General features: G+C 34.7%; 1 protein-coding gene across 1 annotated transcript; it reads left to right on the forward strand.

The window, feature by feature from the left end:
• Nucleotides 1-988: 988 nt before the first annotated feature.
• On the forward strand, nucleotides 989-17,964 carry LOC117912926 (L-arabinokinase-like). Its single transcript, XM_034827733.1, has 29 exons — nucleotides 989-1,390; nucleotides 2,216-2,323; nucleotides 3,146-3,214; nucleotides 3,455-3,538; nucleotides 3,903-3,979; nucleotides 4,629-4,695; nucleotides 5,951-6,008; nucleotides 6,129-6,196; nucleotides 6,278-6,340; nucleotides 7,284-7,337; nucleotides 7,442-7,544; nucleotides 7,625-7,734; nucleotides 7,852-7,971; nucleotides 9,005-9,061; nucleotides 9,789-9,961; nucleotides 10,057-10,225; nucleotides 10,898-10,981; nucleotides 11,107-11,232; nucleotides 11,431-11,561; nucleotides 11,645-11,726; nucleotides 12,728-12,815; nucleotides 13,622-13,665; nucleotides 13,781-13,876; nucleotides 13,967-14,043; nucleotides 15,056-15,256; nucleotides 15,452-15,617; nucleotides 16,396-16,467; nucleotides 17,225-17,428; nucleotides 17,615-17,964. Exons 1-29 carry the CDS (start codon nucleotides 1,283-1,285, stop codon nucleotides 17,762-17,764), a joined length of 3,009 nt encoding a protein of 1,002 aa, XP_034683624.1. The 5' UTR covers nucleotides 989-1,282; the 3' UTR covers nucleotides 17,765-17,964.
• The last annotated feature ends 3,366 nt before the right edge of the window (nucleotides 17,965-21,330 follow it).

Genomic DNA, 21,330 nt, shown 5'->3' on the forward strand with positions numbered 1-21,330 from the left:
ATGGTAAAGAAATAGGGTTAATTTATTAGGGTAGAAACAGGGCATTAATTGACATTTTTTTAATTTAGTTTTTATCTTTTAAAAGAATTAATTAAAAAAATTATAAACCAACCTTTGAAATGAAATAAAAATGTAATTATAAGGAAAATAAATTAAAGAGTTTGAAAGAAAAAATTAATTGACATTCCAAAGTGGAATTTTAATTCAGGTATGAAAGTTATTTTGTAAGATCTTTATCATAAAATTTCATATTTTATTTATAGGACAAGGTTAATTATATTCAAGAATAATAAATGTAATGGAATGGACTTTCAAACTTTACTTATAAAAATAATATCTGATTATGTATAAATAATTTGTTCACTTTACTTTTATTCCTTAAATTTAACAATAACTTGTTTTTAAAAATACATATTTTTTAAAAATTTCATCTAAAGTAAAATAAGTAAATAATTAAGTGATAACTGATAATATGTTTAGCCATGTGATTTAAAAACAGTTTTTTATTTTTTGAAAATGAAAAACTGTTTTTAATACTATTTTATCGTTGCTTTTTAAAAATAATTTTTTTTTTTGAAAAATAGGAGTTATTTTCACCCATTTTTTAAAAAGAGAATATGGACTTATTTGCTGTATTTTTTGAAATTTGTTTTTGAAAATGATTTTTAAATTAAATAATAAAAGTAGTTATTAAAAAGAAGTAAAGAGAATATACCCAAATGGATCCTAATGTTTTTGTTAATTTGGTGCTGTAAGGTCACGTGAACTGCGGCACATGTCACGTGAGCCAAACCCAGCTGAAACCAACTCAACCTCCCATATAAATGCCCGCGCTTATCCGATTCCAAGTTTCCAACAGAAAAGGAGAAAGGACTAGAAATGGAATTATGAAAAGATACCAGGGGTTATAAAGGAAATTCACATTGAGATTTACTTTGAATTTTAGACCATGTAGGAGTTTTAATTCTAATCAACGACGGAAGCTGATCGTAGGTTTTGATAAGGACAGGAGAGGAGCAGAGGATCAGATCTCTAACTGTTTTCTTGTCCGACTCTGAAAGCTGCAGAGTCAGATTGGCATCAGCAACAGCCATTGGCATTTATCCTCTTCATCACCATCATCGTCATTGTCATCATCATAATCATCGGCTTTTATCTTCTGATCTTCTCTTCCCTCTTCTTCATTTTTCTATAATTGTTATCCTAGGGTTTAGGATCATTTCATCTACTCTCTTCTTCGCTAGGGCATTGTAGTTGTGATATATAGCAAGTGCCGATTAAGATGAGGATAGAAGAGGATGGAGATCGTGTCTCTGCGTCCAGGCAGCATCTGGTCTTTGCTTACTATGTCACTGGCCACGGCTTCGGCCATGCCACTCGTGTTGTTGAGGTCTTTCTTTCTGTGCTCAATTTTTTGAATGAAAATATATATATTTTTAATTAATGTGAAAGAACTCTGATGTTTGCTTGTGGTGATCATGATTGGTTTTCTGAGTTACTGTTTGGTTGTTGAGAAAACCGAGGAGTACGAATTCAACTTAGGTTAGTGGAAGAATTGAGCAAATAATCTCCACACATTGTTGATGTCTGATTGTTTGTTGTTTTGTGTCAAAATCCCTCCGAGAAGTTTGGTTGTCCGGCAAACATGAAATTACTCGTCCATTTTTTATTCCATGTATCCATAATGGGGTCATTACAGGAAAAATGATGGTTCTGGTTAAAATTCCGAATGAATCCATAGCATTGGTTTTGACGATTACTTCATTTGCTCCAATGGCCTCCATAAGTGTTGGATTTGTGCCTTCAAATGTTAGAATGAAGATTCAATTTTTTTGATTAATTAATTAACTTAGCATCCATTTGGGTGTACTTCCTATTTTCTTCTCTTAAAATCAGAAGACAGTAACAACTTTTATATAAGACACAAGAACCTATAGAAGCTTCCAGTTTTAAAAACTATTTTGAAAAATCGAGATATCAAAAAATTACCTCAAATATTAAAATTTTTGAAACTGATATTTAAAGCATCTGTACATTTTGTAAAAAAGGTCCTGCATTTTATATAGAATTTATTGCTATTTTCTATTTTAAAAAATAAAAAATTGGGTGTGTATCCAAACAGACATTTATTTATGGTTTTAATTTCAATTTTATGTTTAATTTCACTACTTTTCCAGTGGGTGGTCATGTCTGAGTTTCTTTTTGCTTTGTTTAGGTTGTTCGGCACCTCATTCTTGCAGGACATGATGTTCATGTTGTTTCTGCAGCCCCAGACTTTGTTTTTACTTCTGAAGTACAGTCCCCTCGGCTCTTCATTCGCAAGGTTGGTTTGGTGCTGACATGTTGATTTGAGCGTGAACAAGTTGTACTTTTCTTTGGCTTGATATATCTTCTTTTTTCTTTGTTACTTCCTAACAGTATAGGAAAGGACCATAGGAAATTAAAGTATGACTTACTTAAAGTTCCCACTGCAGAGTATGTTAGAGTGCTCATGTCATATTTGCATGGTGAAGAAGGATTGAAACCCTTTATTTGATTGATCTTCTTGAATATTCCAAGGGTTCTAAATATCATCTCAATTTTATTCCATGTTAACCAACTGAGATGAATCCAAGAAGATTTTAATGATTCAAACTTGACTTATGTACAGTTCAACCTGCAGAGGTCGTAGAGTTCCTAGTAGAAATGTGTCATGGCTGCATAAGGGAAAGAATTGAGAGACACCATAATGGACTGATCCTACACTCGATGCTTTGAATATATATATATATGTATTTTCTGTTTCTTATAAATAGATGCTGCTTTTTCCTGTCGCCTCTCCCATTCAATTTAGTGGGACCTTGGAAAGGAAAATTATCTTTGATCTTTTGTAGGAGCTTAGTGGAAGAAGTTTATTTCTATAAAAGGACATATTCTTTATGAGGGATTGTGCATAATACAGTTCTTTTCCTCTACACCTTATGGTTGTTCACCATATAAATCTGGAAATCATACTCTATGGATGTGTCTAAAAATTCATCAATTATACAGGTTCTTTACTCCAATTAGTTGAGGTTGGATCCTTCACCTTTATTGGTCATGTAGATCAATCTAAGTTTCTAAAAATATGCTATTTTATTATTATGATTCTTTTGATACATTCCAGGTATTGCTAGACTGTGGAGCTGTTCAAGCCGATGCATTGACAGTGGATCGGCTTGCCTCCCTGGAGAAGGTATGAGCTAAACACTGTAACAAATTAAACAAAGTTTTCCTATTTTTTTTAAAAATATAAAAATTTAAAAAATTTGTAGCATCTTTTAGTATATTTATGATGTCTGCAGACAATGGCTTGAGATAATTTTGTGTTACTGCCAAATTTCTTAGAAAAAGTCATTCTGGTTTTTAGTTTATCGTAGTATTTTTCTGATTTATTAATTTGCTTTTTTTTTTTCTTTCTATAATGAAAATATAGTATTCTGAGACAGCTGTGGCACCTCGAGCTTCTATTTTGGCAACAGAAATAGAGTGGCTGAACTCCATCAAGGCTGACTTAGTGGTATGCATTTGTTTATTGCCTCATTCATCTCTTTAATCCATTATTGATAATTTTAATTAGTTCTAATAACAAAGGGATTTAACCAAATATCAAGGTAAATATTTTAAATTTGTAATGCCTACCAAAAGAAAAAGAAAAGCTAAATATTTTTAGTTTGTAATTTGATAGGTAAATTTTTATTTTTTTTGTCCCCATTGGGATTTGAAGTTGGAACCTCCCATAAACCCATCCCAACCCTTTACCACTTGAGCCAAGCCTTAAGGGCGTGTAAGGGTTTGGTTATGAACTCGGACTTCTACTGAGAATATATTTACCATTGGAAGGAAAGGTACATTGGTGACTTTTTCTACTGCAATGAAAACAGGTTTCTGATGTTGTTCCTGTTGCATGCCGTGCAGCAGCTGATGCAGGAATTCGGTCTGTTTGTGTCACTAACTTCAGGTAACTTTTCATTGCTAATATATTTATTTTCCAATCAACATAATGAGCTCCTACTATTTATGTTATTTTCTCTCAGCTTTCCTAAACAATTGAAACAGGGCTCTTACAAAGAGCTCAATATAAGGCAAAATTTAATTAGAAATTCTTGTCTTTTAACCCGAAAAGTGATGGGTGCTCAGTGTTTAAGAATCACCTCTTTATAATTTATGCCTGAGTGTGTGAGCAGAAGTTTTGGTTGTTGACAAATGACGACGGTAAAGATGAAAACTTGCTGTAGACCCGAGGTCCTTGCAGGTTGTGATTTAAGCCAACAATTTTAGTTTGTGTCATACTTTTCCGTGAGTCTTCCTATATCTTGCACTGTTATGTAGTTTTCTTTATAACTGGAAAAAAAAATAAACCTTGGTCATCAATCTTGGTTATATATGGGGTTCTTATTTTTTATTCTCTTTTGAGGTTTTCACATTGAATTGTTAACTATACTTCATAGCTTACTTTAGCTCATGTATGCATGTCAACCTAAATATCAACAAAATGTCATGATTCGTAGTTTTAAATAACAATTAGTGACAATTAGCTGTCAGACAACCATATCACACACTAGAAATTTCATGCAGACTTCATTCTATATTTATCTTAATCATTGCAGTTGGGACTTCATATATGCTGAGTATGTAATGGTGGCTGGAAATCATCATCGTTCAATAGTTTGGCAGGTAATCATTTACTTGTCTTATAATGAATTTTTATCCTAGTGGAATTATGCTTCTATTTTTCATTTTGAGTGTATTGTATTGGGAAATAAAACCCTCGTCTTTTGTGTTCTTTCATTTGGTTTTATTTTTCTGTAGTTTTAAATCAATATCAAGTAGTGATTTGGTGCTTATTGAGAGATTTCTATGCAAAAGTCTAAAAAACTAGAGGTTTGGGGTGAAGTGGGCAGTTCATCATGTGCCAAGGAAAGAGTGAGCTTGGGGGTGTGTTGGTGCTAGATGTAAGGGTGTTAGTTGGGGTTAGGTTTTCCAATCAAAAAGTCTAGGGGTGGAACCCAAATTCTTTGAGGCCATTTGATTTACCAATTAAATGGTTAGAAGGTTTGTTGGGTTGCAAAGGTAAGGCTGAAGTGTTTGAAAGGCATGGTGGTTTAGTTCATGTTGTTAAGTAGTTCATTGTCTAACATTGTACTTAAGGATTGTGAGTTGGTTTCTATTGGGATTAAATGTCAGATGAAGCTTAAGGGAAGAGTGAGCTTAAGAAGTTTTTGAAGGTTTTAGCTATTAGGTAGTGGGTCAATAATGTATCTCAAGTTCATTTGGGCTATATCCCTAATGAAGATAATTGAACAGTCTCCTATATCTGAGATCCCTAATGGTGTCCTGAGGCTTAATTTTGATGGATGCCACTTGGGTGATTTGGGTATTGGAGGACTTCTTCAAGGACATAGATGTAACGACATTCAAGCTTTCTCAAAGAGGGCCAAGTTTGTGCTGCCTTTTAAGGTTTTAAAATTGCTTTACTTGAGGGATCTCAAAGTTGCAAGGTGCTTGGGTATCACCAGCACAAAACTAAATGATGGTTTGGTGTTGCTTAACTGGTGGTTATAGAAGGTATTGGAGACAATCATCGGATGAGGAGGATTGTGGGCATTGGCATTGGTAGGATCGATCAAATCGCTTTTTCGTGTGAAGCCTAGATCAGCTCTTAAGACAGCTGATTGGTTGGCGATACTTTTTTCTAATACAATATGAGTATAGGTTCTTATTTGAGAAAATGATTCGACTGTTTCTTTGGCAAGAGAGCATGAAGCTTATCGTCAAGTTCTCTTTTTACAAACCATAAAACATGAGTTGATCTTGCTTGTTCTTAAACTGTTCATGTGCTTGGAGTTTATAGAGATCTGCCTTCTGTGTTTCTTTTTTACAAACAATTCGTAGTATAATAAATCATCCAATCTCTTGACAATTGATACAGATTGCAGAGGATTATTCTCATTGTGAATTTCTAATCCGCCTTCCAGGATACTGCCCAAGTATGTTGGTTCAAACACACCCTAAGGCAATGTGTTTTTGGTTCATTTACTCTTCTCAACTACATATCTGGTGCTAGATATTTTTAATGATTGGGTTCAATATGGTTATTAATCTTGCAGTGCCTGCTTTCCGTGATGTTATTGATGTGCCTCTTGTTGTGAGGAGGTTGCATAAATCCCGAAAGGAGGTATAGTTCATGAAAGTTGATAGAACCACTTAATGGAATTAATTCATTATGTGATTTTTCCATAACCTTTTCGTGTTCCAGGTGAGGAAGGAGCTTGGAATTGGGGAGGATGTGAAGCTAGTTATCTTCAATTTTGGTGGACAGGTGAGTTAGTTTGTTGTGATATGTCAGGCTGTCTCTCTTCTCATTTTGTTTTTCATCTTAGTTTAAAAGGTTTGTTTAAATTCCAACAAAGGTAGCATTCTTTTTACATGATTTCAATGTGGGACTTTTATTTATTTATTTATTTCTAATTCTAGGATTCACCATGGATGGTGTTCATTATGTACCATTCAAGGGAATTTAAAATTCTTATGGAATTTGAATGACACTATTGGCAGAATTTCCAAATGTCTGTCTATAAGCATTGGATTTGCCAAAATCCTGTGTTTGAGCTATTGATGGCATTTGATTACTGATATCTTATTGCAGCCATTATCTACAAGTAAATACAACCTCAAATTGGGTTTAAGTAAAGCTGTTTTTTTAAAGGGTCTGAAATTGTCTAACCTAAAGCAAATGGTTGACCTGTTTTATTAAAAACTATCATAATAATAGTCTAAGAGTTTAAAATGTTTTAGAATACTTTTAAGAGTAAAAGTGATAGAGTTTGACATAGCTCCACCCAAAGCCAATTGTTTGTCTAAAATATTTTTAAATTAAAAAGTGAGAAAAATATAAAAATGAATGAGTTCATTGTGAGAAAATCCTTTTTAAGGTCTACACTGTTGTCTGAAATAAATGAATTTGGTTTTGATTTTTTCCTCAATGGGCCAGTTTTTGGACTCTGATTCGAATTTGATAATGAATGCATGGCCATAGCTTAGGTGTGGCTCTTTCTAGCCAACCTTAACTCTATCAGGACTTATTCTTGTGCAAATTGGTAACTCTATATTTGGTTAGTGTCTTGGTATAAACCTTTTTACTTTTATGCTTGGTCAGTTAATAGTCCTCATTATAAAGTTTGAATTTATGTTTTGGCCCTTTGGGTATTAGTCATTTCAACTAATTCCAACTGCATCTCTTTATTGTTGCTTATCATTTGTAGCCAGCAGGCTGGAAGTTAAAGGAGGAGTACTTGCCTTCTGGTTGGCTTTGCCTGGTACCTTTTCTAGCATCTGTATCATTTATATCATCTATAGATCTGCTTAGACTGTTGTGCCCTGCATGCTTTGGGAAAAGGTGTTTATTTGTTCTATGGTTCAGGTATGTGGTGCTTCTGACAAGGATGAACTTCCTCCAAATTTTCTGAGGCTTGCAAAAGATGTGTATACACCTGATCTTATAGCAGCATCTGATTGTATGCTTGGTAAGTAATGGACTGTTTGTTGGAAGATGAAGGAGTCAATGACCGGAAATTAATTTCCAGGAGCATTTTCACTATTTCAGGAAAAATTGGATATGGCACTGTAAGTGAAGCTCTGGCGTTCAAGTTACCATTTGTCTTTGTTCGTAGAGATTATTTCAATGAGGAACCATTTTTGAGAAATATGCTTGAGGTATGTTTTTCTTTTTCACCTCCCTGACTTCCTCCTCAGCTGAGTGTGTGAAACATGGTTAATAATCATCATTTGCCTTTACAAAAGGATTGATTTATTTTATTTTATTTTTAACAGTACTATCAAGGTGGCGTTGAGATGATTAGGAGAGATTTGCTCACCGGTCATTGGTTACCTTACCTTGAACGTGCCATTAGTTTGAAACCATGCTATGAGGGTGGCATTGATGGTGGTGAGGTATTGCTCTTTGCTAAAATATTTTATTTATGCATCTTCTGTGGTTCAAATGAAATTGCATAAGAGTGGATTAATTCCTATTCTGTTGGATATCTCATTGAATTGCCTCTTGTAGTGTCTCAATTGATTGATTTCATTTTCTTTGTTATTTGTTTAATAGTGTCAGGAAGGTGTTTTTGGGGTAAGGTTGCATGAAAGTTGATTCCTTGGGTTTTAGGGTGAAAAATTAGCATTCAAACACACTAACTTCCTTAATGACATGTAAGAAAAAGAGCTAACTAGTATGGAAATCATTGGCATTTAGAGTCAAGAGAAGTATCTGCAGTAACTGTAAGTCAATTTTGAGTGAATTAGCGTGGAAGGAATCTAGCACTTATGTCCAGTATAGGTGGCCTTGGCTGAGGCAAGCTTGTGAATTAAGCAGCTCAATACATGATTAGGAAGAGTTTGAAGAGAACCTTTCCTAGAAATAAAAAAAACTCAGTGGCTAAGGTAGGAGATGTGTTTCTGGAGTGTTATTGTTCTTATTTTATGTTTTAAGATCCCACATATAAGGTACTTATAAGTGATATATTGATATAATGTGCACATCAGACAGGATTATTAATTGGAATTTACTAAAATATATGAATTAAGAAGGACAAAAATCTTAATCCTTCAAGAGAAGTGATCGAGAAGGACAATTAGCAAATTCTTAGTCTGGAAGGACAAATCAAATTTCTCCTGATTTAAGTTTACCTTCAAAACCCAATCTTCAAGCCTGTAGTTTTGCAAGGGAATTTTTGAAGTTGTATTCTTCTTCATTTCATTAGGTGGTGGATAAGATCCAATTCCAAAAATAAATAAATAAATAAATAAAACATAAGTTGGCAAGGTTCCTGCTTTTTGATTCATATCATGTAGTCTTCTGTCATCTTTTTAGCTGGTGTGACTACAATTTCCATACTGGTCTTAGAATAAAGCTGATGTGTCTCTCACTTATAAGGAAAAAAAAAAAAAGCTGATGTGTCCCCTAATGCAATGTTATTATCAGGTGGCAGCTCGAATATTGCAGGATACTGCTATAGGAAAAAACTATGCATCAGATAAGGTAAATCAAGTTCTGATGATTTGTCTGATATGATCTTGTTCCATTTAATATTGTTCATATTTATAATTTAAGGTGCAAAATTGAAAATTATGTTTCTCTCATTATTGATCCAATTGGAAGTTGGTGCTGGTTGGTATTACAAGAATGTTTAAAATCTATATTTAGTGCCATCTATGTCAGGAATAAAAAATATAGAGATAGGGCTTCTTGAAAATAGTTTTTTTTTGTTCTTTAGAACTGAAAACAGTTCACTAACTTAAAAATTACAAATGACAAATAGTTTTTTAATAATTTGTTCCAAAGCCAGGTTATTTTTTAGAACAAATTTGAGGTGTTTTTAAATGGCTTTTTTGGTATGGTATTTGGCAAAACAATTGAAAACATGGGGAATACTTTGAGAATTGTTGCATTGTAGCAGTATCTTCAAGGAGAATAAGCCTAGAACTCTGTTTTTCATATTTAGGGTTTTGAATAGAATTTTGTTTTTTAAGATAATTAAGAACTGATCTTTGAGAACTGTTTTTAAAAACGTTTCCAAGCAGGTCCATAGGGTTTCACATCATTTTGTTTCCTTATTTAAAGTATTACAGAATAAAATATCAGAATTCAATTGTATGTGCTACTTGGGTTTGACCTTTGGAACACTAGTAATCACAGAATAACTGGAGATATATTATGCATGATTCTTCCCTCTCAATGGTTGCTTTTCTGCCTTGTTGGACTACAGTTTAGTGGTGCAAGGAGACTGCGAGATGCAATAGTTCTTGGCTATCAACTGCAAAGGGCACCTGGTAGAGATGTCTGCATCCCTGATTGGTATGCAAATGCTGAAAATGAACTTGGTCTGCGTACTGGATTGCCAACCATTGAAATGAACGATGATAGCTCCCTCATGAATTCGTGAGATTCTAATTTCTCTTGGCACTTTCTTAACCAGTCTTGTCCAAAGTATCCAATGCATCCTTCTGTTGACATCTTTCTGTTTCTTTTTTTAGATGCACCGAAGACTTTGATATTCTTCATGGAGATGTTCAGGGCCTTTCAGATACAATGAATTTCTTAAAGAGCTTGGCGAAATTGGATGCTGCTTATGAATCTGGAAAGGATACTGAGAAGCGTAAGATACGGGAGCGAGTTGCTGCTGCTGGACTGTTCAATTGGGAGGTCCTGTTCACTTCTGTTCTGAAACTCATTGAGTCTCTCTGGTCACCATTTTCTGTTTGGTTTCATTTGGAAACTATTCAGAAATATGATGTTACATAAGACATGGAGTTGGTATATTCTTTAAATTGCACCTAATCTATTTGAAAGAAATTTCTATTTGCATCAATCTTTCTCACCTAGGAAGTGAAAACAACTTATAAGTTATAATCAAATGTTTATATTAATAATTTGATATTAAATGCAGTAAACAATGTGAATGCATGGCTGTTTTTTGGTATATACATTAGAGAGAAGTGGGCTTTAAGGACATGCTTGTGTCTTATACTTTTAATGATTACAAAGTTTGACATATATGAATCATGCTATTAAGATGCGCTTCAGAGAAGCTGTTTTATTATTAATTTGAGGCAATTTTAGATTGACTTCCAAATACGAGTAATAGCCAAGAAGATTATATTTTGTTTGTATTGTTAGACATGAAACGCTTAATGCTGATGTATCTTATGTTATAAACTTACTACTTAAACAGATTAGACAAAACTACATGCCTCTTTTTTTGGTTTTGTCTATATCTAGTGGATATAGTAGACGACAGTACTGTGAGCCTTCTCCTTGTCCTCTTGAATGTTAACAACCGCATCAATATATTCACTATTGGAGTATCTTTTACAGGAAGAAATCTTTGTAGCAAGAGCCCCTGGAAGGTTGGATGTAATGGGAGGTATTGCAGACTATTCAGGAAGCCTTGTTTTGCAGGTCAACGTTTATCTTTGCTAGTCCCATCTGCTGACTTGTTCCTTTCTTGACATTTATATCTTCTATGTACCCTGTTGTGACATAGCCTTTGAATTTTGTTGGTTTGATTTTCTAATATGTTATAGATGCCTATTAGAGAAGCCTGCCATGTTGCTGTTCAAAGAAACCATCCAAGCAAGCAGAGGCTCTGGAAACATGCCCAGGCTCGGCAGCATGCAAAGGGACAAGGACCAACACCTGTTCTGCAAATTGTATGTCTTGAGCATGTCTTGGAATCACAATGAAGATTCAACATATATTTGACATTCTTCTCTTTTGGTGTCACCACCAAGTGATAATCTAAATCAGAGATAAATGGCTACATGTGTGCCTATGTGCTTGCACACAAACATGCATAAATACATACTTTTGCTAATCTATTTGTTTGCTCTGCATTTTGACCATATCAGGTATCATATGGGTCAGAATTGAGTAACCGTGGTCCAACCTTTGACATGGATTTATCCGATTTCATGGATGGAGATCAGCCAATGTCATATGAGAAGGCAAAAAAATATTTTGCCCAAGATCCATCACAAAAGTGAGTCACTCTTCTTTATTTGGTTTATCCAATTTATCTACAATTTTGCATGCAACTGATGTTTTATGTGGATTCTATTTCAGGTGGGCAGCATATGTTGCAGGGTCGATCCTGGTTTTAATGACAGAATTAGGTGTTCGCTTTGAAGACAGTATCGGCATGCTGGTACAATCATCTCTCTTTCCATTCTTGACAATATCAAAATGTGATTTGTGGAACACAATCTTTGATCAAGTCACAAAAAATCCAGCATAAAATTTGTATTTTGCAATACCCAAAAGATACTAGCTCCATCAATTGCCTGTCATTTTAACATTAAATATCAAAATGCCTTGGCACTTCAGTTTTCATGTGTCTAGCATGTGATAACTTAAATGGATGTGGAAAACTAATACATTGTGAGGATAATCATAAATCCCAGACAAATAAAAGCATTTAACATAAAATAACCAGCTATTATATATAAATGAGTATTTGCTATTATAGTAAAAAAAACTCCTATTGATCCAAGTTAAATTACATTGTAGTCCTCCATGGTATAAACTTCATTAAACATCCTCACTTTTCATATTTTGCATTTATCAGTACTAAGCATATATGTAAGTCACTGCAAATTGATGGGTTCCTTTGTCATCTTAGCATCACCTAGGCATTGCTCAGTTGTCCCCATAATCCAGAATTGCATAGTCACCTTCACCTAAATGTGGATTAATCTGAATCCTTTATCACTGAAAAAGGTTATGGCTTATTGGGAGTATGATTTGTAGCTCTACAATTTCTGTCTCCTAGTAGGATAAGTGGAACCAAGATTTGGCTTTTACTGGTAAAATGCTGTAACACAATACCGTTTGTGTTGTCCTGTAAATGGGCATTGCATTTTTTCTCTTCTGTATTCATCCCTTATGTGCTGTATAAAATAATCTATATGATTCATTGGGTTGAGTCCTCTGATTGGTGGCATCACCTTCTCTTACTGTTCTGCAGTGCTAGTGCCTGTGACCTATACCAGTTATTGCACTTTGTTGCAGTGCCCTGAGTGCTCAAGATATTTTAAACTTTATGTCAATGGTCATTGTTACAAATATCATCCATAATTTGACAGAATCCATTACTTCAGCCACATGGTTCAGTTGTTTGCTGGAAACTTATTTCCTAGGATTTTTCAGGTTTCTTCTGCAGTCCCCGAAGGCAAAGGTGTTTCTTCTTCGGCCTCTGTGGAGGTTGCTAGCATGTCTGCTATTGCTGCTGCTCATGGTGATTACACTATTCTCATTCTTTAGATTTTAGAACTTTGGCTTTTCCTTGGTTATTTTTTACAGAGTTATTACTTTAGGGACCTGAAGTTATATTCTTATGGGTTGTAGATATAACAAATAAATGAAAAGAGCTATGTACTTTGGTTGTATGGTATATCAAGGACTCAAACCTAATCCTAAGTTTGTTTTCCTTTTATAAGATCTAGATGGATAAACTCTTTCAATACATTTGGCTAGGGTTGAATGGCTTAACGTTTTTGTATGGTTATGTTTATATTGGATGGGCTTTGATTTCTCTGTTTCCTTTTCAAGAACAATTTCCACATCATTTTTTATCTTTCCTCCCATCCTCAATAAATTCTAGTAAATGAAAATAGTATGGGTCAAGGATAGCTCCCAAGCTGCAAGCTGGATTTGTGCAGCAACAAAGCTGGATTACTGTCATAATACAAACCTGAAATTAAAGCACGCTATCATGTGCAAGTGTGTGAAGGGTGATCTTGGCAATTGATTCACTATGCAGTTATATTGAAAATGAATTATTTTTTAATTTTAGCTTTAAACATACTATTGTGCTTTAGATCAAAACCTGACAGTTTATGAAGAAAACTTGTTTTACTTTGACACAAATACTTGCTAGTTTCTTCCTTCTGCTGGGAAATATTCCCAATTCTATGATGAGGTTATGTGAAACTGCAACTTTAGCTTGGTCATCCAGTTGTTAGATTGAATCATTTTATCCATTTATGAAATTCTACTTTTCTTGGAGAGACAATTTAGTTGCATTTTTGTTGTACTTTCCAGGACTGAACATCAGCCCAAGAGATCTTGCTTTACTCTGCCAAAAGGTTTGACCATGAGCACAGTCTTCATAATGGAAGGCTTCCTGTTCCCTGTACATTTGGTTTCTGACAATGCATTGCACATTATTTTATTAGTTTATTCTTTAAAACTATTTGATAGGTAGAGAACCACATTGTTGGAGCTCCATGTGGTGTAATGGATCAGATGACTTCAGCATGCGGTGAAACCAATAAACTTCTTGCAATGATCTGCCAGGTATGTATAAAAAATCCAACAATAAACAACTCCATTTATGTTATGACAAATTGACAAATAGGTCAAAATTGTTGCTTGTAACTCATGCAGCCTGCTGAGGTAGTAGGACATGTGGAAATTCCTGGCCACATACGATTCTGGGGAATTGATTCAGGAATACGGCACAGGTATGCTAAGTGGAATTTACCTATGCTGTTTTTTTCAGTGTGAGGACTGGAATATTGAGGATGGAAATTGATAACAAGAAAAGCAGCAAATTATATGAGTTTGGGGAATTATAATGAATACATCCATTCTAAGCCTCTTCTTTTCATTCTCTTTTTTCTTAATTTTTTTAGGGAACTCATTCTTCATCAAGCCTTGGATGTTCTTCCAAGTCCTGTAATTATTGGTCTACGTCACCTATCTATCCAAATGATTCTATTCCATTTTCAGATAAATCTTTTTAGGATTCTGGTTATCCCCATCAAGTTCCCTCACCGTCTCTGTATCCAGTCTTTAGATGGATCTTTTTCTGCCCATTTCTTAAAATCTGTTTCATGGATTAGGGTAAATTCTTGGGTTCTGGTGTGTAGTCGAGTGTCAGATTTGTTTAATTCACAAATCTTAGGACATAGGGACATGGCTAAATAATTAATTTTCATTTCTTTTTGTCTGATCTTTTGGGCCAAATTTGTAAGTGTATATTTAAGATACACTGTCTGATATAAATATAAACTTACTTGCAATGGGATAGAAATTTGTTTTTTTAATTGTTGGACATATCACCTACTGGATAGCTATCTTAAAATTAGGCAGTTTAGCCAAATATCTTATACCTGAATTTGTGTCTTGTCATGTTCGATACTGGTACTTCACTAGCACAAAAAGATTTGTCTTGTCATTTCTAAGAGTAATTTTTGTTCTTGCTCATGTACCATCCTCTTACTACACAATTATGGAATCATATATTTCACTTCTAAAGAGCACTATATTTTCAAGGGCTAGATTCTGTCTTTTTACCTTCACATTATTGATTATCTTCAAATTGCCCAAAATCACTAACTGTATTACTTTACCTGTTATATTGACCATCCTATGGAAGTTTGGAGTAATACCATGTTCTATATTTGGTTAGAATAAACTACGTATTTGTTTTACTTTTTCTGAATTTTGAAATCGATTGGGCTTTTTTTGCAGTGTTGGAGGTGCAGACTATGGGTCTGTGAGAATTGGTACATTTATGGGTCGAAAGATGATAAAGTCCATGGCAGCTGCAGTGTTGTCCAGATCATTGCCAAGTTCTAATGGGATAATTCATGATGAGTTGGAAGAGGAAGGTGGGGAACTACTTGAAGCGGAAGCTTCGTTAGATTATTTATGCAACCTCGCACCTCATAGGTAAGATCCCCTTTACAGTGTTTCCATGTAAAGTTATTGATAATGGTAACATTTTTTTTTAAATCTCAGAGTGAAGAGATTAAGTGAACTCAATCATTTTGAAACTGTCATGGTTGAAATCTTGTGATATTCTTGTTTATTTATCTGACTTTTTTTAAAAAAAATTGTGCATTACATATTTATCTCAAAATACAGATATGAAGCTCTTTATGCTAAGATGCTTCCTGAATCCATGCTTGGTGAGACATTTTTGGAGAGGTATGCTGACCACAATGATTCAGTCACTGTAATTGATCACAAGCGGAGTTATGGAGTGAGAGCAAATGCTAGACATCCCATTTACGAAAATTTCCGAGTGAAGGTTAGTAATTCATTTTGACAGCATTGTGGTATTGAATCTGTTTCATGGCTATCTGATTTTGTTGTGTACTTGGCTTATAAATTATTTCTATGTTTAGAGATTGCATAATTTGTAGGTAGTCCTGTTGATAAAGAGCTTAAATCTGGTTTCCACAACTCTTTTCTTCTAAAGAGAACTTTATGAAACTGGATCATTCATATGCATAGAAGTTTTGTCTGTCATTATATTCCAGTTCAATTTAGAGCTAAAATGAAGAGGAAAGGAAGTAGAGCTAATATTTGGATATTGTTAGCGATAATGCTTGGATATGTCCATGATATGGGGCTTCATTGATAAATGGAAGACAAAGCGATATTAGGTGTTCCATTGATAAATGACATGCTGCAAATTAAAATAGCAAAGACACAGACCAAATCACCAAACAATGGGTGGATACCTTTACTCATATGGGGAAGAGGCTCATAGGTGATTCATAGATTGATGGATTCACGAGTCTGAATTGCCAAAGCAACTGATCCATTTTGATTTTTTAGTATTTTTTTTATCGTGCATTTTTCAATTTTATTGTTTTCTAGAAAGAACACTGAAAATTTCAATTCTAATGTTTCAACTACACCGAAGAATTATTTCTGTACCATGGCTTCTCATCAATCCTTTAGATTGTATTGAAAATCTTTAAAAATATGGAGCAAGATATCCTTATTTCTGACAAGCTGTATTACCTCCATCTTTGTTCCTGATAAGCTGAATCACACTTCCCTCTATAACTTGACAACAGGCCTTCAAAGCACTACTCACTTCTGCAGCATCGGATGAGCAACTTACTTCTCTTGGAGAACTTCTTTATCAGGTATTTGTACTTGTACTAGTGTTCCAGTTCACACTAAAATGCTTTTTATGTTAAATCTATTTCTGCATGCATACTTCTGTAAACTTGCTTTCTTCAATGGGATACTCTGATGATTCTATTTGTTTATGATGGCCATCCTACGATGAGAGGAATCAGAATGCCTGTCTGTTTATTTCCTTTCCTGCCGGATCCAATTGCTGCTGCATTTTAAAATAATATGAACTTGTAAATTAAAACTATTAGCTACCTGTTCATAATCTCCATATAGTAGTAGAGCTTCTAAAGTGGGAAAAAACAACAAACAAAAAAACAAACCAAAACACACACACACACACAACAAACTAGAGAGAATTTTGTGTTCTAATCATTGAAAAAGACAGGTTGGACTTTTTGAAACAATCCATTAGTCACTGTGTGGGATAAAAAGCCATAGCCTCCATGTCAGATCTACCATGTTCTTCAATGTGGTGATATTGCCATGATGTAAAAAAATTCAAAGACTTCTGTGACAAAAGACCGGTTCAAGATCTTCTTTTTGTTATAATCAATAAAGGGCATATTGTTGTAAATATTAGACTAGTGCCTAATCTCCTACATATTTCAATTGAGCTGTTTTTCACTTGGTGAACATCTGTTAGTGAAATCCATGCACCAAACATCCCTCTACTCATGTTCATCAAATCAATCATACCTTCTAGGCTAAAACAAAAAGGAAAAGGAAATATCGTTTGTGTTGATGTTCATCCCTGTTTTGCAGTGCCACTACAGTTACAGTGATTGTGGGCTCGGATCAGATGGGACAGATAGGCTTGTACAATTGGTCCAGGAAATGCAGCACAATAAACTGTCTAAATTTGAAGATGGAACCTTATATGGGTCAAAGATCACTGGAGGGGGCTCTGGTGGAACAGTTTGTGTGATAGGCAGGAACTGCCTAAGGAGCAGCCAACAAATCCTCGAGGTAATTTTATTTAAACACTGGAACTCCAGAATTGTTCCTCGTATTCTTCTTTGATTCTTAACTGGTTTATAGCATGGTCTTGCATTCCTCATTTCCGGGCTCTGCAACATAAATTTTTGTTCTTTTACAAGACACCCAATACATTGTGCTGGAGTAGTAACAGGCTATTTGGTACTTTAAATCCAGATTCAGCAGAGATACAAAGGCGCAACGGGCTATTTACCTCTGGTGATTGAGGGCTCATCACCAGGTGCAGGGAAGTTTGGTTATCTGAGAATCCGCCGTCGATTCCCTCCAAAGCAGAGTGTCGTCTCTCTTGAAAATAACTACAATTGATGAAGCAATCATATTACAGAATAATAAGTACAGCAACCAGAATTATCGAAGGGTAGTAGATGAAGTTTCTGGGCGATTCTTATTCCTCAATGTCACTGCAAACACCTTAGGAATGATAAAATTTCCATCAGGAGACTGATGACTGTTATTGAACTGATTACATTTATTCATAAAATTAGCCTCGTATTTTAGTTTTTGTATTTGCACCGAAAAAATTCATCCAATCATAAATGATCAGATGGTCAAAGGACATTGAGTAACATTGCTGAAACCTTCATATTTTCTTTCCAGAATCTAGGGTCAAATTGGACATTTTACAAACATAATATAACTTGTAGACATTGAAACAATTCTTCAAAAGTAATTTTTTCCCCTTTAAATTTAAGTCTAAAACCTTATTTTAAAAATATAATTTTTAATAAATTAGAAACCAAAAGTCTTAAATCGCGGTTTCTTAATGTATAATAAGATGCGGTTTCTATGGAGGCATTTTCCTTTTTTTTTTTTTTTTTTGTTTTAAGTTAAAAAGCAATAAAATGTGATAACTTGGTATTTGATAAATCAACTTAATAGTTAAGTTATTAAGCAAATTAAGTATATTTGATAAAATAAATTAATGATGTGATTTAAAGTAATAAGTAATAAATAAAAATAATTAATTTGTTGTAAAACAAAGACAAATATAATGCAAATCAAAGTAGTAGAGATAAAATATATCTTACTTTGATATATAATATGGAAGAAGGAATCAAAGAAAAGAATTGAGAAAGTAAAAGAAAGAGAGAGGGAGAGAGAGAATGAGAGGAAGAGTTTTCTTTCTTTCTCGGGATGCTTTATATGGGGGGGGGGGGGGGGGGGGGGGGGGTAAGAAGCCTTTTATAGGCTTCATAATATGAACTCCCATTACTCATCTTAAAGATGAGTAAATGGAGTTCATAATGACCATCAATGTGGTCATTCACTACCCTTTCATTTACAACAGTCCCCCTTGGATGACCACCATATTAAAAGAATATGCCTCATTAAAACCTTGCTAGTAAAAAACCCTATAGGAAAAACCTAGCGAAGGAAAAAGAGTACAATATTCTTTTCTTGGTATATTAGGACTGTCTCGTTAAAAACCTTGCCAGTAAAACCCAGTAGGACAAAACCTGGACGAAGGAAAAAAGAGTACAGTACACTAACACCCTTTTACAAGCATACTCCCCCTCATGTCGATATCCTTGAGTTGACGCATTCCAATCTTGTGTATTAACTTCTTGAATGTTGAGGTTGGCAATGATTTTGTGAATAAATCTGCTAGATTATCACTTGAGCGTATTTGTTGCACATCAATTTCACCACTCTTCTGGAGTTCATGTGTATAAAAGAATTTTGGTGAAATGTGTTTAGTTCTATCTCCTTTAATATAACCCCCTGTTATTTGTGCAATGCATGCAGCATTATCTTCAAATAATGTTGTCGGGTCACCTTGATAGAGGAGAGTCCACATGATTCCCGAATATGCTGGATCATAGATCTTAGCCATATACATTCACGACTTGCTTCATGAATTGCCAGTATTTCCGAATGATTTGATGATGTGGCTACCATTGTTTGTTTGACAGATCTCCATGAAATAGCAGTACCATTGCAATTAAACACATACCCTGTTTGTGACCTGCCTTATGTGGATCTGAAAGATATCCTGCATCTGCATATCCAAGCAATTGTTGCTTTAATTCCCTTGAGTAAAATAAACCCATATCAGTAGTTCCACGAAGATAACGCAATATATGTTTGATACCATTCCAATGTCTTCGAGTTGGAGCGGAATTGTATCTTGCTAATAAATTGACAGAAAAAGCAATGTTTGGACGTGTACAATTGGCAAGATACATAAGTGCACCAATAGCACTAAGATACGGTACTTCAGGACCAAGTAACTCTTCATCCTTTTCACAAGGACGAAATGGGTCATTTTTCACATCAAGTGATCGGACAACCATTGGAGAACTTAAAGGATGCGCTTTATCCATATAAAAACGCTTCAAAACTTTCTTAATGTATGTTGATTGATGTACTAAAACTCCATTTGGGAAATGCTCGATCTGCAGGCTGAGACAAAATTTTGTTTTTCCAAGATCTTTCATCTCAAATTCTTTTTTCAAGTAATTTGTTGTTCTTGTGAGCTCTTCAGGAGTTCCAACAAGATTTAAGTCATCAACATACACTGCAATAATTGCAAATCCGGTTTCTGATTTCTTAATGAAGATGCATGGGCATATAGGGTTATTCACATACCCTTCTTTTAGCAAGTATTCGCTAAGGCAATTGTACCACATGCGTTCAGATTGCTTTAATCCATACAAGGATCGTTGTAACTTGATTGAGTACATGCTACGAGGCTTTGTATTATTTGCATCAGGCAATTTAAATCCTTCGGGGATTTTCATGTATATATCATTATCCATGGATCTGTATAAATATGCTGTAATAACATCCATGAGACGCATATCCAGTCCTTCTGAGACTGCCAAACTAATTAAGAAACGAAATGTGATTGCGTCTATGACGGAGAATATGTTTCCTCGTAGTCAATGCCAGGTCTCTCGAGAAACCTTGTGCTACTAATCGCGCTTTATATCTTATGATCTCATTATTCTCATTGCGCTTTCGTACAAATACCCATTTGTACCCAACAGCTTTACATCTTCAGGTGTTTGGACTACAGGTCCAAAAACTTCTCGTTTGTTAATGAGTTTAATTCTGCCTGTATAGCTTCTTTCCATTTGGCCAATCATTTCTATGTCAACATTCTTCCACATTTCGTGGTTCGGGATCTTCATCATTTCTTATGATATCAGAGGCCACTTGGAAAGCAAAAATATTGTTAATAACAATATTATTTCGATCTCATTTTTCTCCCGTTTGTACATAACTTACTAAGATCTCACAATTTTCAGGTACTTGTGCCTCTTTAGGGGCTTCTCGTTCAATATGTGGATCTTCAGGGGTTTCTTGTTCAATATGTGCCTCTTTGGGGGCTTCTTGTTCAATTTGTGCCTCTTCAGGGGCTTTCTGCATTATTTGTGCCTTTTCTAGGGCTATAGATTTATCAATTTTAAACTGATCAGTCATTTTGATGGTCTCTTCTAGAGTGCCAAGTTTTTCTTGGGTTCTCCTCTTCCTGGGAGTTACATCCTTTGAGCCAATAGGTCTACCACGCTTCAGGCGTATCTTAGATTCATTTGTTAACTGTCCTATAGGGACATCAATCCGTGCTGGAGTATTTGCAGCCGGGATATGTGACTTTGTCACTTTCTTTGTATCAATGAATGCATCTAGTAATTGATTTGCAAGATTTTGCAAATGAATGATCCTTTAAACTTCTAGTTCACATTGATTTGTACGAGGATCAAGATGGGTCATAGTAGATGTCTTCCAACTAATTTCTTGTCGTTCTTCAGGAATCAACTTTTCTCTCCCTAATGATGGGAAAACACTCTCATTAAAATGACAATCCGCAAAGCGGGCTGTAAAAACATCGCATGTCAAAGGTTCAAGATATCTTATGATAGATGGAG

The sequence above is a fragment of the Vitis riparia genome, chromosome 4 (assembly GCF_004353265.1).
Source record: "Vitis riparia cultivar Riparia Gloire de Montpellier isolate 1030 chromosome 4, EGFV_Vit.rip_1.0, whole genome shotgun sequence".
NCBI classification, from domain to species: Eukaryota; Viridiplantae; Streptophyta; class Magnoliopsida; order Vitales; family Vitaceae; genus Vitis; species Vitis riparia.